General features: G+C 41.0%; 1 protein-coding gene across 1 annotated transcript in view; it reads right to left on the bottom strand.

Annotated features, from left to right (window-relative positions):
* The window catches only part of agrn (agrin), a 549,483-nt gene that overhangs the window by 511,846 nt on the left and 10,534 nt on the right, over window positions 1–27,103 (bottom strand). Inside the window, exon 2 of the mRNA XM_059952327.1 lies at window positions 25,089–25,350. Coding sequence (XP_059808310.1) covers window positions 25,089–25,350 — 262 coding nt within the window. The remainder of the gene's footprint in view (window positions 1–25,088; window positions 25,351–27,103) is intronic.

The raw sequence follows: 27,103 nt of genomic DNA, 5'->3' as shown, positions 1-27,103 counted from the left end.
TACAGTGCCATTCATGTGTCTACCTAAGAATGCTTGAATGTATCTGCCTCTACCACCACCCCTGGCATGGCATTCTACACACCTCTCATAGCACCTTGAACAATCTCAAGCTACCTCAAAGCATTTTACACGCAGCAATATATTTTTGTAGTTCCATCAGCTTTCAGGATGGTCACAATGCAACCACGGGTGATGAGATGGAGATATATCTCTTCCAAAGGAGGTGTGAGGTGCTCCTTCCCTCCACTAGCCTGCAGACCACCCTTGGGCAAGATGTAGCACCTGCTCAGCTCCCTAATCAGGGTCTCGTAAAGCCATGGGGGCAGGTGGTAGATGGTCGTGTGAGCAGTTGGTGCTAGTTATACAACCACTGACACCAGGCAGACAATCTCTGAAGAGTATTGATAATGGCTGGGGTTACCTGTCTGGTAAAGACACTGCACAGAAGCAGGCAATGGCAAACCACTTCTGTAGAAAATCTTGCAAGAACAATCATGGTTATGAGGCCATGATCACCCACGTCATACGACACGGCACAGAAAGATGATGTGCGAGGCAGCCACTTCTACCAAACTAAGGGAGATCTCACCAGAGTTGGTAAGAACAGTGGACAGTGTGGTAGGTGTAAAAGAAGTTTGGGGAAATTGGAAGCAAAATACCTCTTGCGCCACCAGTACCACCACAGCCACGGTCTGCGAAAGTGCCCCTACTTTCGTTGAAGTTCTTAGTCAGTACCTTCAAGTTCCTCGGCATTTTCATAGGATCAGTCCCGGGTTCAGCGCATACGTGTGTGCCGTCACAGAGAAGGCACGGAAATGATTCTACTTTCTTAGAAGTTTGTATCGATTTGGCATGTCAACTAAAACTTTGACAACCTTCCCTAGAAACCCAATGGAGAGTATCATGGCCTGGCATGCAAATGCCAATGCCCCTGAATGGAAAAAGTGGTGGAAACAGCCCAATGAATCACAGACAAAGCCCTCCCCACCTTTGAGCACATGTGCAAGGAGTGGTGTCACAAGAAAGCAGCATCCATCATCCTAGACACCCCCCCCCCCACCACCGGTCAGGCAGGAGGTACAAACGCCTTAGATCCCACACCACTGGGTTCAACAACAATTAATACCCTAAATACATCAGGCTCCTGAACCAATGTGGATTACTTCACTCACCTCAACTCTGAACTGATGCTACAACCTATGGACACACTTTCAAGGACTACACAAATCATGCTCTCAGTTATTATTTACTTACTTATTTATTTGAACAGTTTTCCTCTTTTGCACATTGTCAGTGTTTGTGTGTAGTTTTTCATTGACCCTATTGTAGCTCTTTGCTCTCCTATGAATGTCTGTGATGCACCATCAATAACTCACACTGAGACGTAAGGCGAGATATCGGCTTTTATTGACTGGAAGAAGAAACCAGGAGTGAGTGTCCATCATACTATGTCCTGGAGACTGAGGCCGAGCGTCGGGCCTCAGATCGCCTTTATACAGGGGCCTGTGGGAGGAGCCACAGGAGCAGTCAGCAGGGGGCGTGTCCAGACAGGCACATAGTTCACCACAGTCTGCAAGAAAGTAAATCTCAAGGTAGTATATAGTGACTCTGATAATAAATTTACTTTGAAACTTGGCCTCTGGTGTCAAGACAATTCATAGTCTTGAATTGATGACAATTCAAGAGATGTGTCTGAGGAAATCACAGTATGACAAGAAAAAATGCGCAGGCCCAGAAGAGTAGAGAGTTTGAAAAGAGCTGGCATGAACAAATAAATCCTCTTCTTGAGCTTCCAGCGCTCACAATGGGGAGCATTGTTCAATCTAGCAGTGTTTGTAGACAGCATCTGGCTCCCACTTGAAGGATGCACTGGCAAAGTCAAAGCTCGTTAAAAATGGGCAAGTTTCCAGATGAGATGAGGCATTCAGAGCCTCAGATCCCTCTCAGTGCAAGCAGACAACTGCCGTAGAGAAGAGAGATGTGAAGTCGAACCAGATTCTATTGAAGGCTGAAGCATTGGAAAGAAACTAGTTCAAGTTTATTGACATCAGACTATACATATGAGCCATAAGATATAGGAGTAGAATTTTGCCATTGGGCTCATCGAGTATTCTCAGTCATTCCATCATGGCTGATTTATTATCGCTGTCAACCCCGTCCTCCTGCCTTCTCCCCATAACCTTTACCACCATGATTAATTAAGAACCTCCCACCTCAAACCTTAAGTAAACCCAATAACTCGGCCTGCACAGCCGTCTGCAGTAACGAATTCCACAGATTCACCACACTCTGGGTAAGGAAATTTTTCCTCATCTCTGTTCTAAATAAGTGTCCCTCTACTCTGAGGCTCTGCCCTCTGGTCCTAGATTCACCCACTATCAGAAATATCCTCCTCATATTCACTTTATCCAGTCCTTTCAATATTCAATAGGTTTCACTGAAATACCCCTCATCCTTCTAAACTCCAATGACTACAGGCCCATAGCCATTACCACTGCTGATAAGTTAACACTTTCATTATAGAGATAATTTTCATGAAACTCCTCTGGACCCTCTCCAATGCCAGCACATTTTTTCTTAGATAAGGGGCCTGAAACTGCTCACAATACTCCAGGCACAATCTGTCCAATGCCTTATAAAGCCTCAGCACTACATCCTTCCTTTTGTATTCTGGTCCTCTTGAAATGAATGCTAACATTGCATTTGCATTCCTTGCCACTGATTCAACCTGCATGTTAACCTTTAGGGAATCCTGCACAAGGACTCCCAATTCCCTTTACACCTTTAATTTTTGAATTTTCTCCCCATTTAGAAAATAGCCCATGCCATTATTCCTGATGCTGAAGTGCATGACCATGCACTTCCATACAATATATATCTTGACATACAATGTGAAAAGAATCGGTCCCAACACAGACCCTGCAACACACCACCAGCTGAGCAGAAAAGACCCCTTCATTCCCACTCTGCTTCCTGCTAGCCAGCCAATCTTCTATTAATGTTAGCACCTTTCCTGTAATAACATGAGCTCCTATCTTGTTAAGCAGCCTCACGTGCGGCACCTTATCAAAGGCCTTCTGAAAATCCAAACAAACAACATCTACTGACTCTCCTTTGTCTACCCTGCCTGTTATTTCCTCAAAGAATTCCAACAGATTTGTCAGGCAGGATTTCCCCTTTCAGACTTTGATCTATTTTATCATGTACCACAAAACCTCATACCTTATAATAGAATCCAAAATCTTCCCAACCACTTGATAACCAAGTCAGGATAACCAGCCTATAATTTCCTTTCTTCTGCCTGTCTCCCTCCTTCCTTAAAGTGGAGTGACATTTACAATTTTCCAGTCCTCAGGAGCCATTCCAGAATCTAGTGATTATTGAAAGATCATTTCCAATCTCTTCAGCTACCACTTTCAGAACCCTGACACGTAGTCCATCTGGTTTAGACATCTTATCTACCCTCAGCCCTTTCAATTTCCCAAGCACCTTCTCCTTAGTAATAGCAACAACACTCACTCCTGCCCCCTGATGCTCTTGCAATTCTGGCATTCTGGTAGAGTCTTCCACAATGAAGACTGATACAAAATAGTTATTAATTTCAGCTACCATTTCTTTGTTTCCCCCCCCCCCCATTACTACCACTCCAGCATCATTTTCCAGCGGTCCAATATCCACTCGTTTCCCTTTTACTCTTTAAGTATCTGAAAAATCTCATTGTATCCTCATTTGATATTATGGCTAGCTTACATTCATATTTTATCTTTTCTTTACATTGTTTTTGTTGCCTGCTGACAGTTTTTAAAAGCTTCCCAATCCTCTAACTTCCCACGAGTTTTTGCTCTACTATATGCCCTCTCTTTTGCTTTTATGTTGGCTGTGACCTCCTTTCTCATGTCTCCTCTCTTCAGAATACTTCATCTTTCCTGTGCTTTCTGAATTGCTTCCAGAAACACCTGCCATTGCTGTTCTGCCATCATCCCTGCTTGTGTCCTCTTCCAGCCAACTTTGGCCAGCTCCTCTCTCATGCCTCTGTAATTCTCTTTACTCCACTGTAATACTGATGCATCTGACGTGCTTCTCCTTCTCAAACTGTAGGCTGAATACTAACATATTATGATCAGTGCCTCCTAAGGACTTCTTTACCTTCAGTTTCCTAATCAAAGCGGGGTCAGTAGACAACAACCACTCCAGAATTGCCATTCCGCTAGTCGGCTCAACCACGAGCTGCTCTAAAAAGCCATTTTGTAAGCACTCTACAGATTCCCTCTCCTGGGATCCAGCACCTACCTGATTTTCCCAATTTGCCTGCATATTGAAATCCCCTTGACTATTGCACATTGCCCTTTTCACACGCCTTTCTGTCTGCTGTTGTAATCTTCACCCCAATCCTGGCTACTGTTCAAAAGCCTGTTTATAACTCCCTTGCTGTTTCTCAACCCTCCCCACGAGGATTCTACACTTTACAATCCTATATCTCCTCTTTCTAAGGAATTGATTTCATTTTTTACCTATACAGCCACCCCACCCACCCCCACCTCTGCCTTCCCGTCTGTCCTTTCGATACAAGGTGTATCCTTGGATGTTCAGCTCTCAGCTAAGATCTTTTCTCAGCCACAACTCAAAGATGCCCACAATGTCTAACTGTGTTACAAGATCATCGCTTCAGTCCTATATTCATCACCCTTTTTGATATTGACTCCCCGTTACACTTTAACTCATCCAACTGACTGCAATTTTACCCTATCATCTGCCTGTCCTTCCTGGCAGTCTCACCACACACAGCATCTAGTCATATATCAACTGCCCCATCCTCAGTCCTATCACTCCAATTTCCATCCCTCTGCCAATTAGTTTAAACCCTCCCCAACAGCTTTAGCAAATCTGCCTGGAAGAATTTGTTCTCCTTTTTGCACAGATAATACCTTCCCCAGAAGAGATCGCAATGATCCAGAAATCTGAACCCCTGCCCCCTGCACAAATTCTTTAGCTGTGCATTCATCTGCCAAATCATCCTATTCTTACCCTCACTGGTGCATGGCAAAAGGTGCAATTCAGATATTGCTACCCTAAAGGTCCTGCTTTTTAACTTTCTGCCTAACTCCTGATACCCTCTCTTCAGGACCTCTTCCCTTTTCCTACCCACGTCGTTGGTACCAATATTTAGCACAACTTCTGGCTGTTCTCCCTCCTTTTTTACGTCCACAAAATCTGCTTTCTGATTCTATTTATGGAATCCCTTATCACTACTGCACTCCTCTTCTCCCCAATTTTCTTCTGAGCCACAGAGACATACTCAGTGCCAGAGACCTGGTCAATCCCCTCCAATGGTATTCAGAAGGTATCTTATTATTGAGGGGAACAGCCACAGGGATACCCCACACTGGCTACCTAGTCCCTCTCCCTCTCCAGACATCCACCCAGGGATCTATCTTCTGCATCTTAGGGGTGACCAATAACATGGTGGTGAAGTTAGTGGGTGGAGGTGTTGATCAGCCTTACTGCTTAGGGAAAGCAACTGTTTCTGATTCTGGTAGTCCTAGCGGAGAAGCTACACAGCTTCCTCCCTGTTGGGAGTGAGATAGAATCAGGTTCATTATCACTGGCATATGATGTGAAATTTGTTAACTTAGCAGCAGCAGTTCAATGCAATACATAATCTAGCAGAGAAAATAATACTAATAAATAAACAAGTAAATCAATTACATATATTGAATGTTTTTTTAAAACATGCAAAAACAGAAATACTGTATATTAAAAAAAGTGAGGTAGTGTCTAAAGATTCAATGTCCATTTAGGAATCGGACAGCAGAGGGGAAGAAGCTGTTCCTGAATCACTGAGTGTGTGCCTTCAGGCTTCAGTATCTCTTACCTGATGGTAACAGTGAGAAAAGGGCATGCTCTGGGTGCTGGATAATAATGGATGCTGTCTTTCTGAGACACTGCTCCCTGAAGTTGTGCATGAGCAGGGTGGGTAGGATACTTCATGATGGAACTGGCCCTTTTCCGGCACCTTTCTGTATATATGTCCATGGTGGTGGGTCGGTTGGTGCCGATGATCTGTTGGACAGTTTTAACCACCCACGAGTGAAAAGAATTGGCAGAATCACAAACAATGTGACAGACGTACAACTCTCTTACTCAGCAACTATCAGCAGGCCCTCTGAGTCTTAATCAGTTAACAATATAATCAGGTGCTGTTTGACAACTATTTTAATGACGCGATCTCACATTGACTGGAATGCCAGAGTTGAAATAGCACATGTCAAGCGGTGACTGGTACAAGACAGGCATTAGTTTTTCCTTCTCGTATTGCTGCTCATTTTGATAATACTGCAAGCTTTTCAGCCTATTTTCCATTAGCTTTTAAAAAAAACAAAGCCATTCAGAACATTGAACATTAGAACAGTGCAGGCCCTTCAGCCCACAATGTTGTGCTAACCTCTTAACCTACTACAAGACCAATCTAACCTTTCCCTCAAACACTGACTATTGAAATGCCGCGAGAGAGTGGACAGGGAGAAGATGGTTTGAGTAGTGGGAGTGTGTCACTCCAGGGCCTCAGAATTGAAGATGTCCCTTTAGAACAGAGATGAGGAATTTCTTTAGTCAAAAAGTGGTGAATCTGTGGAATTCATTTGCACCAGTGGTCGAGGAGGCCAAGCTTTTGGGTATATTTGAAGTGGATGTTGATAAATTCTCGATTAGTAAGGGACTCAAAGGTTAAGGGGAGAAAGCAGGAGAATGAGGATGAGAGGGATAATAAATCAGCCACATATAAATGGCAAAGCAGGCTTGATGGGCAAAATTTGCCTGATTAACCATATAACAATCACAGCACGGAAACAGGCCATCTCGGCCCTCCTATTCCGTGCCGAACTCTCAATCTCACCTAGTCCCACCTACCCGCACTCAGCCCATAACTCTCCACTCCTTTCCTGTCCATATACCTATCCAATTTTACCTTAAATGACACAACTGAACTGGCCTCTACTACTTCTACAGGAAGCTCATTCCACACAGCTATCACTCTCTGAGTAAAGAAATACCCCCTCATGTTTCCCTTAAACTTCTGCCCCCTAACTCTCAAATCATGTCCTCTCGTTTGAATCTCCCCTACTCTCAATGGAAACAGCCAATTCACGTCAACTCTATCTATCCCTCTCAAAATTTTAAATACCTCGATCAAATCCCCCCTCAACCAGAGGTCAGCGGGAGACGCTCATGGAGTGAGTACTGTTTTGGATTCGCTCCACAACCTTTACTTTTTTTTAACCTTTGATCACTCTTATTCAGCTTATTTTTACCTATACCGAAAGTTTCTTTGTTATTTTTTTTGAACTTACTGTTAAGAGTTTGTTGTGAACTTTTGAAGATATGCAAACAGAAATGTCTCTCAGGTCTAAAGGACGAGAACCTGGACGCAATCCGAACGGTAACGGAAAAAAGCAGGCTCCGCCACAACACACTCAATTAACTTATGAATTGTTTATGGAGGTTTTGGACAAAAAATTTGATGAACTACAACAATTTTTTAAACAAGATATAAAGGCTTTTCAAGATTACATGGTTAAAACGGATTCAGTAATTAACCAGCAGCAAGCTCTTATCACATCTCTGCAAGAAGATGCTTGGAAGCGAGATTTGACTATTGAAAAACTGCAACAGGATTTAATTTCGACCATTAAACTGATGGAAGCCCTTAAAGCCAAGAGTGACGATTTTGAGAATCAGTCCAGAAGACAGAACCTACGTATACTTGGTCTTCCAGACGGCATAGAAAAAGATGACCCTTCGAAATATTTTGCTCAACTATTAAAAGAAGCGTTTCCGTCGATTTTCCCAAATAATCCTCCTTTATTGGATCGCGCACATAGAATTTGGCGTCGATCACCGAGTGCTACAAATAAACCTTCGGTTGTAATTGTCCGGTTTCACTATGTACACGACAAAGAACAACTTATTCGTGCAGCTCGTCGGGCAGGAATGGTTAAATTTCAAGAATAATACTTCCGTTTGTTTGAAGACTTTAGTCCTGATTTTATGAAAAAAAGGCTTCTTTTCAAACCGTTGATGGCTGAATGTTATGAGAAAAATCTGAAACCTGCGCTTCTATACCCTGCGAAGCTTCGAATCTCTCCGCTGAATGTCCCTCGTCAGGTTTTTCTTTCAACTTCAGAAGCAAGAAGTTATCTGGAGAAGAACTTCTCTACTGCTACAGACACCAGTCTCTAATAAATTAACCATTCTGATCGTGTAAGATGGTTCTTGATTTCTTAAACCAGAATTAGCCTCTGGTTATTGGTGTAGGATTATCCTATACTTAAGTTAAAGTGTGTTTTCGTCATATCAATTGCTTTGTCTTATACACTTTATCCATTATACTATATTCTTGTCTATTAAATTTGTTCCTTCGAAGGTATACTTTTAATCCTTTGAAGGTGAATTCTTTTTGATTAAGATGGTGGTTTTTTGAAAAAGATTTTTGGTTTTGTTTACGATGGCGTTATTTTTTTTTCCTTTCGTCTTCCTACAATGCATCACTTATCATAGCTTAAATATTTTTTGTTTTGTCTGGGCTAGAGCCCAATTTTTAAGTTTTTAGTGACTATATTCTTATTTTTTACAACTAACTATATTTAGAAATATGGTTTTTAGTATAGCGATTTTAATCTTTAAAGTTGGGGTGGGTTTTTTTTATATATCCTTTATATACGGAGTGGTCTTCCGCTGACATAGGGGTAGAATTAGTCTTATTTTTTCCTTTTTCAAGCCATTTTGGCTTTTTCTCTTTTTCTTGGGGGGTGGGGGGATGGTCTGTTTTCTAATTTTTTTTTCCATCAGGTTGTGTTAGTTTTTTCATTTGGGCTGTTTTTGAACTTCAAATATGTCTGCGTTGTCGTCACTTCCGGGTCCTCTCTTTACTTTTGTTCCTCTTCCGAGTGCATGAGTTTACAAGTTGGTTAACCCTTTCTATACCAAAGGGTTGATTTTAGAATTATGGCTCAGACCATTAATTTTGTGTCTTGGAATACTAATGGTTTAAATCATCCAATTAAACGAAAGAAGATTTTCAAAGTATTCCAAAGACTTAATGCTCATATCATTTTTGTACAAGAAACTCATGTGAGGAAGGAGGACAAACCTCGTTTTTTTAGGTTTTGGCGGGGTCAACAGTATCATGCAAATTCGAATGCTAAAGTAAAAGGAGTTTCAATTTTTATTGTCTCCTCTATTCCATTTGTTCAACGTGATATTTTTTCGGATCCGAATGGCAGATTACGGGTTTACTTTGTAATAAAAAGGTTGCTTTGGTTAATGTTTATGCTCCAAATGTGGATTGTCCTGACTTTTTTAAGTCCTTATTTACTTCTTTACCCAATCTAAATGAATATAAGTTAATAATGGGTGGTGACTTTAATTGTTGTTTAAATCCTTTGATGGATAAATCTTTATCTATTCTGACTTTACCTAATAAGTCGGCCACTTGTATTAACTCTCTTTTGACTGATAATGGAGTTTTTGATGCTTGGAGATTTCGGCATCCTAACGACAAAGAGTTTTCTTTTTTCTCACATGTCTATCACTCTTATTCGAGAATTGATTATTTTTTTGTAGACTCTTGTTTTATTCCATTGGTAAGCGGTTGTAATTATGATATTATAGCAATCTCTGATCATGCTCCATTAATACTTTCTATGAAATTTATGGATACAGTTTCTAATGCCAGACAATGGCGATTTGACTCTACCTTATTGCAGGACTCGGACTTTATAAAATTTATGAAGGAGCAGATCGATTTCTTCTTTTCAACTAATTCCACAGATGATATCTCCTGTGGAACACTTTGGGACACTTTTAAAGCGTATATACGTGGACAGATTATCTCTTACTCCGTTGGTTTGAGAAAACGTACTAAGAAGGAAACTCTTTTATTGGTCGATAAAATTAAAGAGATTGATAAGAAATATTCAATTACTCCTAGTAAGGAGCTTTACAAACAAAGGGTTGAACTTCAAATGGAACATAGTTTATTACTTACATCCTCGATTGAAAATCAATTAATGAAAACCAGATCTGGTTTTTATATACATAGTGATAAATCTGGTAAACTGTTAGCTAGTCAATTGAAGAATGCTTTGGTTAAACGTCAAATCACTAAGATTCGTCAGCAGAATGGGAATTTGTCAGTTAATCATGATGAGATAAATAAGGCATTTCAAGACTTCTATACCTCCCTGTATCAATCTGAATTTCCTCAGGATCGTAATACCATGTGTGATTTTCTTGGGAAATTAAATTTCCCAAGATTATCATCTGATGATCTTTCAATATTGGATACTCCTATTACGGATGTAGAAATTAAAGGGGCTATTTCCTCAATGAATTCTGGGAAAGCACCGGGTCCAGATGGTTATACGGTAGAATTTTTAAAAAAAAATTCCGCTACTCTTTCCCCTTGGTTATGTAAGGTTTTTGAGGAAGCAATTAGATTGGGGAATCTGCCACAATCTTTTTATAGAGCTTCCATTTCTCTAATATTGAAGAAAGATAAAGACCTTACTAACTGTGCATCCTATAGACCAGGGGTCAGCAACCTTTACCACTGAAAGAGCCACTTGGACCCGTTTCCCACAGAAAAGAAAACACTGGGAGCCGCAAAACCCGTTTGACATTTAAAATGAAATAACACTGCATACAACGTTTTGTTTTGCCTTTATGCTATGTATAAACAAACTATAATGTGTTGCATTTATGAAATTGATGAACTCCTGCAGAGAAAACGAAATTACATTTCTGCATGCAACAAAAACATTTTGACCTCCGAAAAAAAGACGTTGGGTTGAAGGTTACTTTTAAGTAAAATACTCAACGTCTATTTGAGTCCTTCTTGTATTTATGAAAAACGCCAAACTTAAATTTGCCGCCAGCAGCAAACCAAAAATAACGTCAGCCAGCTGTCAACCTGAAAAATAAAAGGACTATTTCACTGGACAATGAAAACATATGAATATACGTAAAATAATAGGCAATTAAAATATTTATCATCCTTGTTCAGGTTGACTCACACCTGACAATGCAGTCGTATTCAGTAGGGATGGATCGATGCTTAGGGGAGTGACCGGGAAGGATAATGTGTTTTTTTCCTCTCTGAACTCACAGAAGCGTTTCCCAAACGATGTTTGCATTGCGATGATTGCCCAATGTAAATACTCCGAATTTATCATGTCGTGACCTTTTTTGAACTCTCTCAAATTGGGGAAGTGAGACAATGTGCCTTTCTGTAAATCTCTGGCAAGCAACGTCAACTTGCGCTCGAATGCCAAAACATCCTCCAACATGTGCAGGGCTGTACGTCCTTACCCCGTTGAAGAGCTGTGTTCAGCGTGTTCAGGTGCGCTGTTATGTCTACCATGAAGTGTAGCTTTTCCAGCCACTCTGGCTGTTCCAGCTCAGGAAAGGTGAGCCCTTTGCTGCCCAGGAAAGTTTTCACTTCTTCCAGACACGCGACAAAGCGTTTCAGCACCTCCCCTCTGGACAGCCAGCGATAAAAACACGTTGTAGCGATGTGCTACACGCAGTCAGTAAACTGCAGTCAAAGATAGCTTTATTCGAACTAAACAGCCTTGCTTTTAAGCCTCCCTCAACCCGCCCCCCATGGGCGCGGATGCTGCAAAAGACACGTACTCACAAACCCCCGTAGGCTATCTCCCTTAGCCTGAACGCTGGCTAATTGTGAGCCGGTTCGGATGTGTCAGGAAATGGGTCGCCACAAAGTCTTATTTAGATTGTACAAGATCACCATAATCTTCAAATTTAGATTTACATTTCAAAAACTAACAAACTAACATAAAATACATTTTAATTAAATACTGACCATGTAGCGGTGTGCTACACGCAGCGCTAAAATTACGACACGGAGTCGGTAACTGCAGTCGAAGGAAAAAACTTTATTCGAAATCTTCAGCCTCACTTTTAAGCCTCCCTCAACCTGCCCCCCATGGCGCAGAGGCTCCAAAGCTCTGTGCTCGCAAACCCCCGTAGGCTATCTAATTGTGAGTCGGTTCGGATGTGCCAGGAAAAGGGTCGCCACAACCAATTATTTCCCAAAGCAACAGGGAGCCGCAGCACAGACGTAAAAGAGCCACATGCGGCTCCGGAGCCACGGGTTGCCGACCCCCGCTATAGACCAATATCTTTATTGAATGTAAACTCCAAGATTTTTTCCAAGTTACTGGCATCCAGATTGGAGAAGGTATTACCCAAAATTATTTCAGAAGATCGGTTTTATTAAAAATCGCTATTCTTTTTTCAACGTTAGGAGATTACTGAATATTGTTTATACTCCCTCACATGACATTTCAGAATGCATGATTTCATTAGATGCGGAGAAAGCATTTGATAGACCTTACTTATTTAATGTGTTGGAGAAGTTTAATTATAGTCCGACATTCATATCTTGGATTAAATTGATTTATCACACTCCAGTAGCCTCAGTGTTTACCATTAAACCTCAGTGTCTCCCTTTTTTCGCCTATTTCGGGGCACTTGACAAGGATGTCCTCTTAGTCCATTACTATTTAACATTGCCCTAGAACCTTTGGCAATTGCCATCAGACAATCACAGGATATTTTGGGTATTAATCGTGGGACAGACATTCATGTTATCTTTGTATGCATATGATTTATTATTATTCATTTCTAACCCTGAGAAATCTATTCCAGCAGTTTTATCATTGTTGGCTCAATTTAGTGAGTTTTCTGGGTATAAGTTAAATCTTAATAAGAGTGAATTGTTTCCTTTGAATAGACAGGTCCCAATATATGGAAATTTACCTTTTAAATTAGTTAATGATTCTTTTATTTATTTAGGGATCAAAATCACAAAAAACCATAAAGATTTATTTAGGTTTAATTTTTTTACCCTTAATTGATCAGATTAAAGGCTTGTTTACTAAGTGGTCACCTTTATCTTTATCTCTAATAGGTAGGATTAATGCTATTAAGATGGTTATTTTACCTAAGTTTTTATATATTTTTCGAGCGGTACCAATTTTTATTCCAAAATCTTTTTTTACTAATGTTGATTCAAAAATTTCCTCATATATATGGCAGAATAGAAATCCCAGGTTAGGTAAAATATATTTACAGAAGACAAAGAAGGAAGGCGGGTTAGCATTACCTAATTTCAGATTTTATTATTGGGCAGTTAATATTAGATATTTGTCATGTTGGTTGAAAGATTGGGGTGGATCTTTCAGCCCTCATTGGGTGAGTTTAGAAATTAAATCTGTATCAGGTTATGCTCTGGGTTCTATTTTAGGGACTTCTCTCCCTTTTGCTCTCTCTAAATTGCCGAAACGAATTGACAACCCGATAGTTAAACATACTTTACGTATATGGTTTCAATTTCGGAAATTTTTCGGGTTGACTCAATTCGTTTTAATTAGTCCTATTGTATTTAATTGCTTTTTCCACCTTCCATTATAGATCAAGCTTATTTGGCTTGGAAAACTAAGGGATTGCTAAGATTTTCTGATTTATTTTTGGACAATTGTTTTATGTCTTTTGAGCAATTATCCAACAAATATAACTTGCCTAGATTTCATTTTTTTAGATATTTACAGATTAGACATTTTTTAAGTACTGTACTCCCTACGTTTCCAAATTTTATGCCTTCAGATATTTTGGAGAGTTTGTTTGAATTAGACCCTTTTCAAAAAGGGCTTATTTCAAAACTTTATAATATAATTATGAAGATACATTCAGAGCCCCTTTATAAGACCAAAAAGGATTGGGAAGGAGAGCTTAACCTTATTATTCCTAGTGAGAATTGGGATAGAATTCTTCAATTAGTTAATACATCATCGATATGTGCCAAACATTCATTAATACAATTTAAGGTTGTACATAGGGCCCATATGTCCAAGGATAAATTAGCTCGTTTTTACTCTTATATAAATCCTATTTGTGATAGATGTCAATCGGAAATCGTGTCTTTAACTCATATGTTTTGGTCATGTTCGTTTTTGGAGAAATATTGGAAAGATATTTTTGATATTATTTCTGCGGTTTTGAATATTGATTTACAACCTCATCCTATTACCGCAATTTTTGGTTTACCAATGATGGACTCACTGCATTTATCTTCTTCCGCTCATCGAATGATTGCATTTCTAACTCTGATGGCTAGAAGATCTATATTGTTGAATTGGAAGGAAATTAACCCTCCCACTGTATTTAATTGGTTCTCTCAAACTATGTTATGTTTAAATGTAGAAAAAATTAGAAGTGATGTTTTTGATACTTCTATTAAATTTGAAAAGTTATGGAGACCATTTATTCAATATTTTCATATGATGTAATATGACCCCGTTCCAAGTTCATTTGATTTCCCAGCTTTTAGCTTATGTATGTTGAGAGGACCGGAAGTGACGGCATTGATGATTATTTATTCTTGTGAGATATTATAAACAGCCCTTTCTTTTCTTCTCCCAATGTTTCTTTTTCTTTTCCTTTTTTTTCTTCTTTTTTTTTGTTTCTTTTTTCTTCTTTATTAGTCATTAGATTAGTAGATTAGCTAATTTTGCATTATATATATTTTTTTTCTTTTTTCTGTTTTTTTTATATCATATATTATGAAATATTTAGACTTACCATGTTCATACATATACTGTATGGTTTATATCTTGGTAAACCCATTTATACTGTAACTATTGTTTATGTCTTTTTTCATCCATAATGGAATTTGTATGTTTGTAATTTCTTTTTTATTAATATATCATTTGTATTTTGTCCTTATTATTAATAACAATAAAAAGATAGAGAAAAAAAAAATAAATCCCCCCTCAACCTTCTACGCTCCAATGAATAGAGACCTAACTTGTTCAACCTTTCTCTGTAACTTAAGTGCTGAAACCCAGATAATATCCTAGTAAATCGTCTCTGCACTCTCTCTAATTTATTGATATCTTTCCTATAATTCGGTGACCAGAACTGTACACAATTCTGCTCCTATAGTTTATGATCATACAGCCCTCCAATTTTTTTTCATCTATGTGCCCATCTAGGCGTCCCTAACAAGTCCCTAGTTTATCTGCCTCTACCACGAACCCTGGCAGTACATTCCATGCACCCACCAGTCTCTGTGAGAAAACCTACCTCTGACATCCCTCCCCCCCCCCCCCCCCGCTATACTTTCTTCCAATCACCTTAAGATTATGCCCTGTCATACTAGCCATTTACGCCTTGGGAAAAAGTTGCCAGCTATTCACTCTATCACCTTGTAAACATCTATCAAGTCACCTCTCATTGTCCTTCACTTCAAAGGGAAAAGCCATCTCTCGATCTTAAAAGACATATCAATTAATAGGCACTTCAGATGGAACCTGGCTAGTTGAATCAGCTGTGGGGACGGTTTGATTTTTAATGGTTTCCTGCAGTTTCACTAGCCTGTACAAACCATCCTCAGGATAAGGCACACGTATCCTTTGGCATGACAACAAAGACACTTGCAGATGTACCGTGGAGAGCATTCTAACTGGCTGTGTCGCCGTCTGGTTTGGTAAGTACAGGATTGAAATAAGCTGCAGAAAGTTGTGAGCTCAGACAGCTCCTGAGCACCAGCCTGCCCAGCATCCAGGACATCTTCAAGGAGCAACACCTCAAAAAGGCGCTGTCCTTCATTAAGGACCCCCATCACCCAGATCATCCCTTGTTCTCACTGCTACCATCAGGGAGGAGGGTCAGCAGCCTTAAGACACGCACTCCATGTTTCAAGAACAGCTTTTTCCCCTCTGCCATCAGATTTCTGAATAGACAACAAACCCATGAACACTAACCTCACTAGTTTTACGCACTACTGCTGCACAACAACAAATTTCACAACACACGTCAGTGATATTAAACCTGATTCCGATTCTGATTCACCCACGCCTGACTGAGCTCCAACAATCTTCCTAAATTCAAAAGTCCAGCATAAGTACATCTAGCCTTTCCTATACATCTTGATAATAAAATTTTCTTTGAACTTTAGAACCGATCTCGTTCCTCTCTCCTTCTCCACTTTTACTCATTATTCTTTTCACTTTATTTAGAGATACAGAGCAGAATGGGGCCTGCCAGCCCAACGAGCTACAACGCCCAGCAACCAACCTACTTAACCCTAGCCTAATCACGGGACAAGTTACAATGACCTACTAATTAACCTACTAAGTGGTACGTCTTTAGAATGTAGGAGGAAACCAGAGCACCCAGACGAAATCTACACATTCACAGGGAGAATCTACGTTCTAGTTACAGATGACGTTGAAACTGAATGGTAAACTCTGGTGCCCCATAATGCAATTGTGTTGCCCTTGTGTGGTAACCCAGTAAATAGTATGCAAGGATTCAAAAGCATTGTTATGGGAACACCAAAGCCTTTGAATGGAAAATCCTACAAAACGTCGTGGATTTGGACCAGTACGTCATGAGTCAAGCCTCCCAACCATTCAGCACATCTACATGAAATGCTGTCGTAGGAAAGCAGCATCCATCATCAGAGATCCTCACCACTCACTCTCCTCGCTGCTGCCTTCTGGTAGAGGGTACAGGAGCCTCAAGACTCGCACCACCAGGTACAAGAACAGTTACTACCCCTCAACCATCAGGCTCTTGAATAAAACTAGGTAACTACACTCACTTGTCCCATCAGTGTGATGTTTCCCACAAACAATGATCTCTCTTTAAGGACTCTATCTCATGTTCTCATTATTTATTGCTACTTATTCATTTTTGCATTTGCACAGCTTGTTGTCTTCTGTACTCTAGGTTGATCTTTCATTGATCCTGTTATAGCTACTATTCTATAGATTTGCTGAGAATGCCCGCAGGGAAATGAATCTCAGGGTTGCATGTGGTGACATATATGCACTTTGATTATAAATATACTTTCAACTTTGAATTACCCAGAAACAGTCAGTTCCAGGAGCTTCAGGCAGCCTGTCCTGATGTTAGAGGACTGTGTACGGAGTGGGTGGGAACAACGGACAGGGCTTGTTCCACCGTGGCTGCTTGGATTCTTGTGTTCTATACTGTTCTGCTGAGCATTGTGGGCATGCTACGATAGTGCCAGAATGTATGGCACAGTTCACTGTTTGCTAATATGTACATTGCTGTGCAAGGGTCTCAGGCACATATACAGCCAGAGTGCCTAAAGACTTTTGCACAGTACTGTATTCATCAAAATAGAGTGGACAGTGTAAATCTGACAGGAGCAAAGGATGTTGGGAATGGCAAGGGTGGAGTGCTGTGGGAGGGGGTTGGAACAGGTGGCAGAGCAGGAGTGCCAGGGATGGGGGGGGTGGGGCGGGTGCAGACACACCCAGCCCTGAGACACCAGGCAAAGTCATTTGATTCCAATCAATTGATTTATTGATCATTACAGAATGTCTCTCTGGTGCTTCCTGCTCCCCCCCCTCTCCCTTCCCCATTTCCCCTCTCCCTGCCCCCTTCCCACTCTCAGTCCACAATAGAGACCCATATCAGAATCAGGTTATCATCACTCATGAAATTTGGAGTTATGTTTTTTTTCGCAACAGCAGTACAGTGCAATACATAAAATTATCATGGTACTGTGTCAAAGCAGGCACCCTAACTATACATAGGTGCCTGAGATGTTTTCACAGTACTGTACATGTGATAAATAAATCTGAATATGAACCTTCAAGGGTTAAATCTTTGGACTTAGCTCCTAATCAGTGCCGGGATGAAGTTGGAATGACAAGCAAAATGCCAGAGAAATTCGATGGGTCAGGCAGCATCTGAACGAAGGGCCTCGACTGGAAACATCGACTGTCCATTTCTGTCTACAAGTGCTGGCTGACCCCTCCGAGTTCCTCCAGCATTTTGATTCTCGCTCTAGATTCCAACATCTGCAGCCACCTGGATAAAGTTACAACTCCTGTATTTAAAAGGGAGATGTTGCTTCATTCCATAACAGAGAGGCATCTGAGGGAGGAGACTGTTTAGGCATTACTCAACAGACAAGCACTGCCAAGGAACAGATTTCCAGACTCTAACATCTCTGATTTTCTGACATTACCACATCAATAAGCAGACTGATAAAATTCCATCAAAACACAGTCGGAACAAAATGAACTAATTTCTCTCTCCGCGGAGGCTGACAGATCAGCTGAATTATTTCCACCTGCACTCTTTGTTCTTATATCAGTTTTCAGGTAAAATGAATTTCAGGGTTTTATATTGCATAAATACTTTGATAATCAATGTACTTTTAATCTTTGAATCCTGTAATGATTTTGTTTTGTAATATTAAAGCAAGTTGTCACAATAGAACACCTGCAACACACACAAAATGCTGGTGGAACACAGCAGGCCAGGCAGCATCTATAGGGAGAAGCACTGCCGACGTTTCGGGCCGAGAGCCCCCAGCATTTTGAGTGTGTTGCTTGAACTTCCAGCATCTGCAGATTTCGTGTTGACCATAGAACACTATGGCCCTTTGGCCCAACCTACTCCAAGGTCAGTTGTCAGCTCAATCTTGGTGGGCGCCACAGTTAGCATGACACTATTACAGCTTGGGGCGCTGAAGTTTGATTCCAAGAAGTTTGTATGTCCTTCTCGTGAGTGTGTGAGTTTCCTCCCACTGTACAAAGACAGGTTAATTGGGCATTGTAAATTGTCCAGGGATTAGGCTTGCGTTGTTAGGGACCAGAAGGGCATGTTCCACACTATATCTCTAAATAAATAAAACCAATTCCCGCTGCCGTCTGTGAGGAATTTGCATGTTGCCTCCGTGACCACCTGGCTTTCCACCTCCATTCCAAAGACTTACAGGTTAGGGTTAGTAAGTAGTGGGCATGTTGTGTTGGTGCTAGAAGCATGGCAACATTTGCGGACTGTCCCCAGCACATCCTTTGGTGTTAAGAGAGATTTTAAGGTTGTTGACACAAAATTACGTCTTTCTGTGCTTGCATTAACAAATGCAGCCAACCTTAAAATCTCTCTTAACACCAGGAATCTTCAATGTTCTTATCTAAAAACAGGTTTGAAAAAAAATATGGATTTTTCAATTGGCATAATTCATGGTGAGGGAAGTTTATAAAATGCGTACAATCACAGCCTGGGTTCAGCAGGATTAACTTGCAGTCATTCTACATAAAGATCAGTCTCAGTTCGAAAAACTCTCCTTTTGGTTTTACTGCCATGTGAAGTAGTGACTAATTAGCTACAAGCCTTCATCATCGATCCAGAGACAAGTCCAAATCCCACTCTGGCTGCTTGGAAATTAGAAATCAAGAAATTCATTACCTGGAATTTCAGGGAACGTTCCCTTCATTGTGAACCACAGAACTGCCGGATTACTGTAAAAGCCAATACTGAAGGAAACACACCATCCCCACCCAGTGAGGCTTGTGGCTAAATTCAGGTATACAAACATCATAGACTCAAACAGCTCTGGGACAGACTTTCAAACTAGGCCACTCACACATTGAGTCTGCTCCTATACAGAAGAAAACCCACTCTCCTCATCCAGTGAGGCCTTTGGCTAACTTCAGATATACAAAGGTCATAGAGTCAAACAGCTCTGGGACAGACCATTAGAACTAGGCCATTCAACCCATTTGGTCTACTCCACCATTTAATCATCACTGATTTCTTTTCTCAAACCCATTCTCCCCGTAATTCTTAACCCTCTTACTAAGCAAGAACCAAACAATATCTGCCTTAAATAACCAAATGATTTGAACAGAGCCTTCAGCCCACTGTGTCCCTGCTAGATATCAGACAGCTTTAAAGATTAGCTCTCTTTGTCACACATACACTGAAACATCAAAACTCATTTTCAGCTGCGATCTGATGGTTTACAGTCCTCAGTGGTGCGGTTTGATTGAGGCGCTTCAGCGTGGAACTGGATCTGCAGCTATGGTTTGCAGCCATGAGCTGACAGATTCAGAGGCTGCAGCAGCCATCAGCTCCTGGACCAGCTTCACTCACCTCGGCAGCTTGTGGCTGTGGGCTAACGTTCGGGGGCTCTATGGTTTGTCAACATCCCAGTGAAGTTCCTCTGTACCTTCCTGGGTGTAATCAAATCCCTCCCAAAGCCTGGCATCCTGAAGAGCACTCAGTTTGAAAAGTGCTTTAACAAAGTAGAAGAATTTGTGTAAGATTGCACTTTCGTAAATCAGGTCCTTCAGAACGCAGAGAGCCCTGTATTAGGAAGACTTTTGGTTCCAGTCCCTTAAGGCTACAGAGTTGTGATTTATCTTTACCATCACTGATTCTTCATCAAAATTACCTACAGACTGACTTTCAAAGTCTCTACAACTCATGTTGTCAGTTCTCACTACCATCCAGGCCATGCTCTTTTCTCACCACTACCAGGAGGTGCACCACTAGCTTCAGGAATAGTTATGACCCTTCAACCATCAGGCTCCTGAACCAGCATGGATAACTTCACTCACCTCAACTCAGAACCCATACTGCAAACTTTAAACTCACTCTACAACTCATGTTCTCAGTACTATTTTATATCCTTGTAGAATTTGTCTTCTTATACAAATTGGTTGTTTGTCAGTGTTTGTTCAAGAATAGTTTTTCAGAAATTCTATTAAATTTCTTTATTTTCCTGTAAATGCCCACAAGAAAGTGAATCTGAGAGTAGTATATGGTGACATATGCATACTTTGATGATAAATTGACTTAGACTTTAACAGATATTCTAGTTGCTGTCATGCTGCTGTTCATGGGAGCTTGCTGAGTACAGGATGGCTATATTTAAAACGCTCTATGGGATATGAGAAATTTCAAGATTTTGAGAGGAGCAGTATGGAGACAGAACATAGAACAGTACAGTCCTATCCCTTCGGTCCGCAATGTTCCGACCTTTTAACCTACTCCAAAATCAATCCTTCCACATAACCCTCCATTTTTCTATCATCCATGTGCATACCTAAGAGTCTCTTAAATGTTCCTAACGCCACCTCTGGCAGGGCGTTCCACACATATAATAATGGTGAGAATAATAATAATAATAATAATAATAAGTACTTTATTGATCTCGAGTAGAAAATTCATTCATTACAACAACACAAAACACACGTAACAGTGTGCAGACTTAACTAAAGTACAGAATAATAATACACACAATAATTTACTAATGTACAATAATAATGTATGAAATTAAAAAACAGCTCTCTCTATGTAAAAAAAATCTACCTCTGACAGATATCTTACACTTATACTTTCCTCCAATCACCTAAAAACTAAGCCTCCTCACATTAGCCATTGCTGCCCTGGGAAAAGTCTCTGGCTGTCCACTCTGTCTATCCCTCTTATCATTTTGTGCAGCTCTGTCAAGTCACTTCTCATCCTCCTTCTCTTCAAAGAGAAAAGCCCTAGCTTCATCAACCTTTCATCATGAGGCATGCTCTCTAATCCAGGCAGCATCCTGGTAAATCTCCTCTACACCCTCATGGTCTCTAGTGCAGGCAGCATAGGGGAGTAGGTTTCAGACACAATGAACTGCAGCTTTTAATATCCTGCGGAACGGCAAAATTAAATGTGCAGCTATCGATTCAGGTTACATACAATGTCAGACAATGCAAGCGAGTTCACAGTTGACTTGCAATTAATTTACTGGTGCTGCTTTAGATGCAAATTAAAATCCCACCTCAGCACGACATTAAAATTAATGTAATTAAATAAAGAGTACAGTACCAATAATGATGACCAGACACTCAGTGGCCATTTTATTACATACCTCTTGTACATAATAAAGTGGCCATTGAACGTATGTCCTTGGTCTTCTGCTGCTGTAACCCATCCACTTCAAGATTGAATGTGTAATATATGTTCAGGGATGCTCTTCATGCACACCAGATGTAACATGTGGTTATTTAAGTTACTGTCGCCTTCCTGTCACCTTGAAACAATCTTGTTGTGTATTTAATATTTCTGTAGTATTTGAGTAATATTGTTTGATTAATCATTGTTTGTTTAAATAATTCATTTTGGGTTATATGTAAAAATAAGGGAACTACATACATCATGACGCTACCACATCAATACGTGCGTGTCTCACTAAAAGTAAAAATGAAGTACATGACTTATCTCTTGGCTCCCTTGCTTTCTTTTCAATTAGTTTTGAATCAATCTGGCCATTCTCCTCTGACCTCTCTCATTAGATGCCTTCACCCACCGAACTGCCGCTTGTGGATGATTTTTTGTTTTTTGCACCGTTCTCTGAAAACGTCAGAGACAATTGGAAATGAAAATCCCAGGAGATCAGCAGTTTCTGTGAAAGTCAATCCACCCCGTCTGGCACCAACAGTCACTCAGATCACATTTCTTCCCCATTCTGATGTTTGCTCTGAACAACAACTAAACCTCTTGACCACGTCCGCATGCTTTTATGCATCAAGTTGCTGCCATGTGATTGGCTGATTAGATATTTGCATTAACAAGCAGGTGTACAGGTGTACCTAATAACGTGGCCACTAACTGTACAATTACTGGGTTATTTATTTGAAGCCCAATTTGGGAAGGAAGCCTGCCAATGTGGTAAATAAGCAAATTCCGACTCACAGGGGCAACTGGATCCTTGATTTCCTCACCAACAGACCTCAGTCAGTACCATTGCTACTACCATCTGGCAGAAAGTATAGCCCAGGGGTGGGCAAACTTTTTGACTTGTGGGCCACAAAGGGTTCTAAAATTTGACAGGGGGGCCGGACCAGGAGCAGATGGACGGAGTGTTTCGGTAATACACCTCATAAGGGAAAATAAAATATCATGGGATATGTAGAAAACATGTGCTTTAATTTCAATTGAAAATGAACAAATGCATTACAACAAAATATCTGTCTTTGAAGTCCCATGGTATGTAGCTATTTATTGAAATGACTTTTAAAACACTGAAAATTAAATGAATAAATACAGCTTTTTTTAATAGTAACAGTTATTATTTTAAAGCACTGAAAATTCTGTTATCCTTCAAGATATTATCATCATCACTCTCCTCCTGCCTGTCTTTATTTCAAAAACGGTAGGAGATGCAGGTCTACTTGTCCTGCTCCTTCTTATTCAATTGTCCCCTGTGCCAAAACTCAACAACGACCAGCACAAAGACAGAACAGTGACAGCGCGCCAGTATGCGGAGCGCGTTATTTGATCTGGAGCGCATTTTTTATTTTGAGAACGTACGTGCACCTGCGCACTACTCATGTCCATCACTTAACAGAAATAACATGTAACATGTAAGGCTTATTGAAAAAAATATTTTCAAATGCATTTTTTACATAACACAACGAAGAAACTTATTTTTAATTTCAGTGGGAACAGTGTTGTTGGTCTCCCTTTTTAGCCAGCGCATCAAGGTCTGGATTTCGTTTTGTTGTGGCGATTCTCAGAATGGATCTGAGGTGTTGGTCAGTTAACTTGGATCTGTGGCTGGCTTTGTTGATGTTCATGACGCTGAACGCCTGTTCACACAAATAGGTCGAGCCGAACAAAGAGTAAAGCGCAAATGTGGAGTAATACGCTGCACCTCAACAAAGGTCAATGTATATAGAGTTGGGAAAACGCCAGAATTGCAGGGAAAAATCGTTAACAAGGTTTATTAATATAATTTCATCAAGTTCTGCGGGCCGGATTAAAAAGCTTAACGGGCCGCATATGGCCCGCGGGCCGTAGTTTGCCCATGCCTGGTATAGCCTCAGTCCCATGGATGGGCAACTGAATCCAGGAAAACCTCATGTCCTCTCCCTGCTACCATCGGGCAGGAGTCTACAGTATTAAGTTCAGGAACAGCTACTTTTCTACAACTAATCAGTTTCTTGAACCAACGTGCACAAGCCCAACCGTACCTCAGCAACAGAACACCACTGACCTCCTTTTTGCACCACCACGGACTTGCCTCTGCCTTTTTGCTGTGCACTTTTACAGCCTTTCATTCCTGTCTCTACACTGTTCTGTATAATCTTATATTCTGCGTGCTATCTGTGTCTACGTGCCTGTGACAGTGCTGTAAGCAAGTGCTCCATTGTGTCTGGACCTCAGCACATGTGCACACCTGGCAAGAAACCCTGACTTGATACTGCTCTGTAGTCAACTCTGAATGAGCCTGCAAGTAGAGATTGAACTATAATCACTGGCCTTCTTATTTCGTAATTTAGAGATACAGCGTGGAACAGACCCTCCCGGCCCAACGAGCTGCACTACTCAGCAACCCGGCTATTTAACTCCAGGACAATTCACAATGAGCAATTAACCTATTACCCAGGTTGACTTTGGAGTGTGGGAGGAAACCAGAGCACCTGGAGGAAACAAAGCAGTCAAGGGAAGAACCTACAAACTCCTTACAGACGGCATAGGAAATGAACTCCGACCTCCAAAGTCGCGATCTGTAATAGTGTTGCGCTATGCTATCTAGGTGCCCCGCTACATCACTGCGGTGCCTCATCTTGCTTTAATGGACGTCTTCATGGGGTGCAAACTTGGCTGGCAAAGACCCTGACCATTGAAGTGTTGATGCTGGATACTAATGACAATTGTTTTTTTCCTAATTATCTTTAATAAGGCTCACTATTATTTTTATTCTATTGGCTACAGTATAGGGATTTTAACTCCCACTCCATCCAGTTCCCATGAGATAGCAGGAAGAAACAGTAGCATAGCGATTAGCACAATCTATTACAGCTCAGGGCATCGGAGTTTGGAGTTCAATTCTGATGTCCTCTATAAGAAACTTTGCATATTCTTCCTGGGTGTGCATGGGTTTCCAGTCCAAAGAAGTACCAGTTAGTAGGTTAGTTAGTTATTGTAAATTGTCCTGTGATTAGGCTAGGGTTAAGTAGATGGGCAGTGCAGCTTGTTGGGCCGGAAGGGTCTGTTCCACACTGTATCTTGAAACAGAACACAAAATAAATAAAGACAAAAATATATTTGGGACAAAAGGCAAAACCTCATGAGAGTGAACACTCATTTGCAAGATACACCCATTTGATCAATAACCCAGTATCCAGAGGGACAGACCAAACATCAGCAAAACAACAAACTGAACTGGTAGAGAAAGGAGCTCAAACCTTCTACGCAGTTCTCCACCTCCTCCAGGTTCCGGAGCGTTATCCTCATGAGGCTGGAGCTGAGCATCAGCTCGTTCTTGTGAGCTGGCCACATGGACTTCGGCGCCACGTTGACAAAGAAAATCCTGGTGTCGCCTGTGGAGACTTGGTTGTCGCAGATCAAGGGGTCTCCAAAGCCGCAGATCATGACTCGTTTCCCATCGTCTAAGAGGATCTCGTTGTTCACCGTCTCCCTGCCTTTCAGGTACCTCCAGACTCGCACCTTCAACGCAATGAAACAGAATTCAGTAGCAACAAGTAAATGCAATGGGAACATCTTCATACAAGTCACTCAAATTCATCCAAAAATAACTTTGCATTTACCAACCAGCTGCACCACAACCACCACTGTCATTCACTCTCTGGGCTTCCACTCCACTGCACACCCACCAACAGGAAGCAAGGCCCATAATCTACATCAGTCTCAACAGTCCGTGAACATCATCTCGCTATATTTTGCTCTTTTTGCACTATTTTTTTTTACAGATATTTCCTACGATAATTTATAGTAATTGTTTTTGATGTATTTACACTGTACCACTGTCGTAAAAGAACAAATTTCACAGTATTTCAGAAATAATAAACCTGACTGATTAATTATGTTTAAGGCACAGTTACACAGAATTTTGCTTTGCGGGGTTATGGAGAAGGGTTATGGAGAAAAGGCAGGCAGGTGGAACAGACCCTATGGTCAGGTTAACCATGATCTTGTTGAATGGCCAAGCTGGCTCAGCAGGCCAGAGGGCTGACCCTTGACCCTTATGCCTATGGGCTCTAATGGATTGCTCTTATCTCCAAATCACTCTTCGGTTCTAGATTTACTCTGCTCCAGGGTAACACTCATGGTCTAAGATTGGCCAAGTACTGTCTTATCAACAGTTCTGCTTTCAGATGAGATACTGGACCTAGAGATCACAGGTTAAGAGAGAAAGGTGAAATATTTAAAGAGAAACTGAGGGGGAACTCAGAGGGTGTTGCGACTGTGGATGCACTCTGAGCAGAAGTGGTGGATGTGGGTTCAATTTCAACATTTCACATAAATTGGATAGGTACATAGATGAGAAGGGTATGGAGTGCTAGGGTCCAGGTGAAGGTCGATGGGACTGGGCAGAATAATAGTTCAGTATGGACTAGATGGGCCAAAAGGCCTGTTTTCGTGCTGTAGTATTTGAGTTTTGGGTTTTGGGTAATTGATCCTCCACAATATTCCGCGTGGGAATTTAAACTGGAGGTGACAGTGTTTTTTTTAAAACGAGGTCGAGCTGCGAGCTTGACATCAACCCAACTCAGATGCAGAGCACGCACGGGAGCGGTCTGTCACTGGATCAAACTCAGAAACCCCCATTCTCGAGCCCGGCACTGATCTCACTGCACCACCAGCCGACCTATGGTTCTATTCAGTTTGAGGCAATAAATTGGAAGTAAAGAGTTTATACATTCTCCCCATGACTGTCTGAGGTTTCTCCAGATATTCCAGCCTCCTCCCACAGTCCAAAAAAGTACCAGTGATAGGTTAATTGGTCATTGTAAATTGTCCCATGATTAGGCGAGGGTTAAATTAGGGGCTTGCTGGGCGGTATGGCTCGAAGGGCTGGAGGGGCCTATTCTGCGCTGTATCTCAACCAATAAATAATAGATCTCTTATGGGGGGTAAAATAAACTATCGGGCTATGTTCAAAGGAAATTTATTATCAAAGTACATACTGGATAATTCACCATACACTATCCTGAGATTGTACCTTGCAGGCATTCATAGCAGAATAGAGAAATACAATAGAATCAATGAAAAACTACACACAAACATAGATTGACAAACAATCAACGTACAAAAGAAGGAAAACTGTGAAAATACACAAAGATAGATAGATCTGAGAACATGAGCTGTGCAGTGTTTGAAAGCAAGTCCATAGGTTGTGGAATCAGTTCATTGTTGGGGTGGGTGGAGTTATCCACGCTGATTCAGGAACCTGATGGCT

This window comes from Hypanus sabinus, chromosome 27 (genome assembly GCF_030144855.1).
Source record: "Hypanus sabinus isolate sHypSab1 chromosome 27, sHypSab1.hap1, whole genome shotgun sequence".
NCBI classification, from domain to species: domain Eukaryota; kingdom Metazoa; phylum Chordata; class Chondrichthyes; order Myliobatiformes; family Dasyatidae; genus Hypanus; species Hypanus sabinus.
The sequence above is the reverse complement of the archived record's forward strand: the minus strand, read 5'-3'. Positions and strand labels throughout refer to the sequence as shown.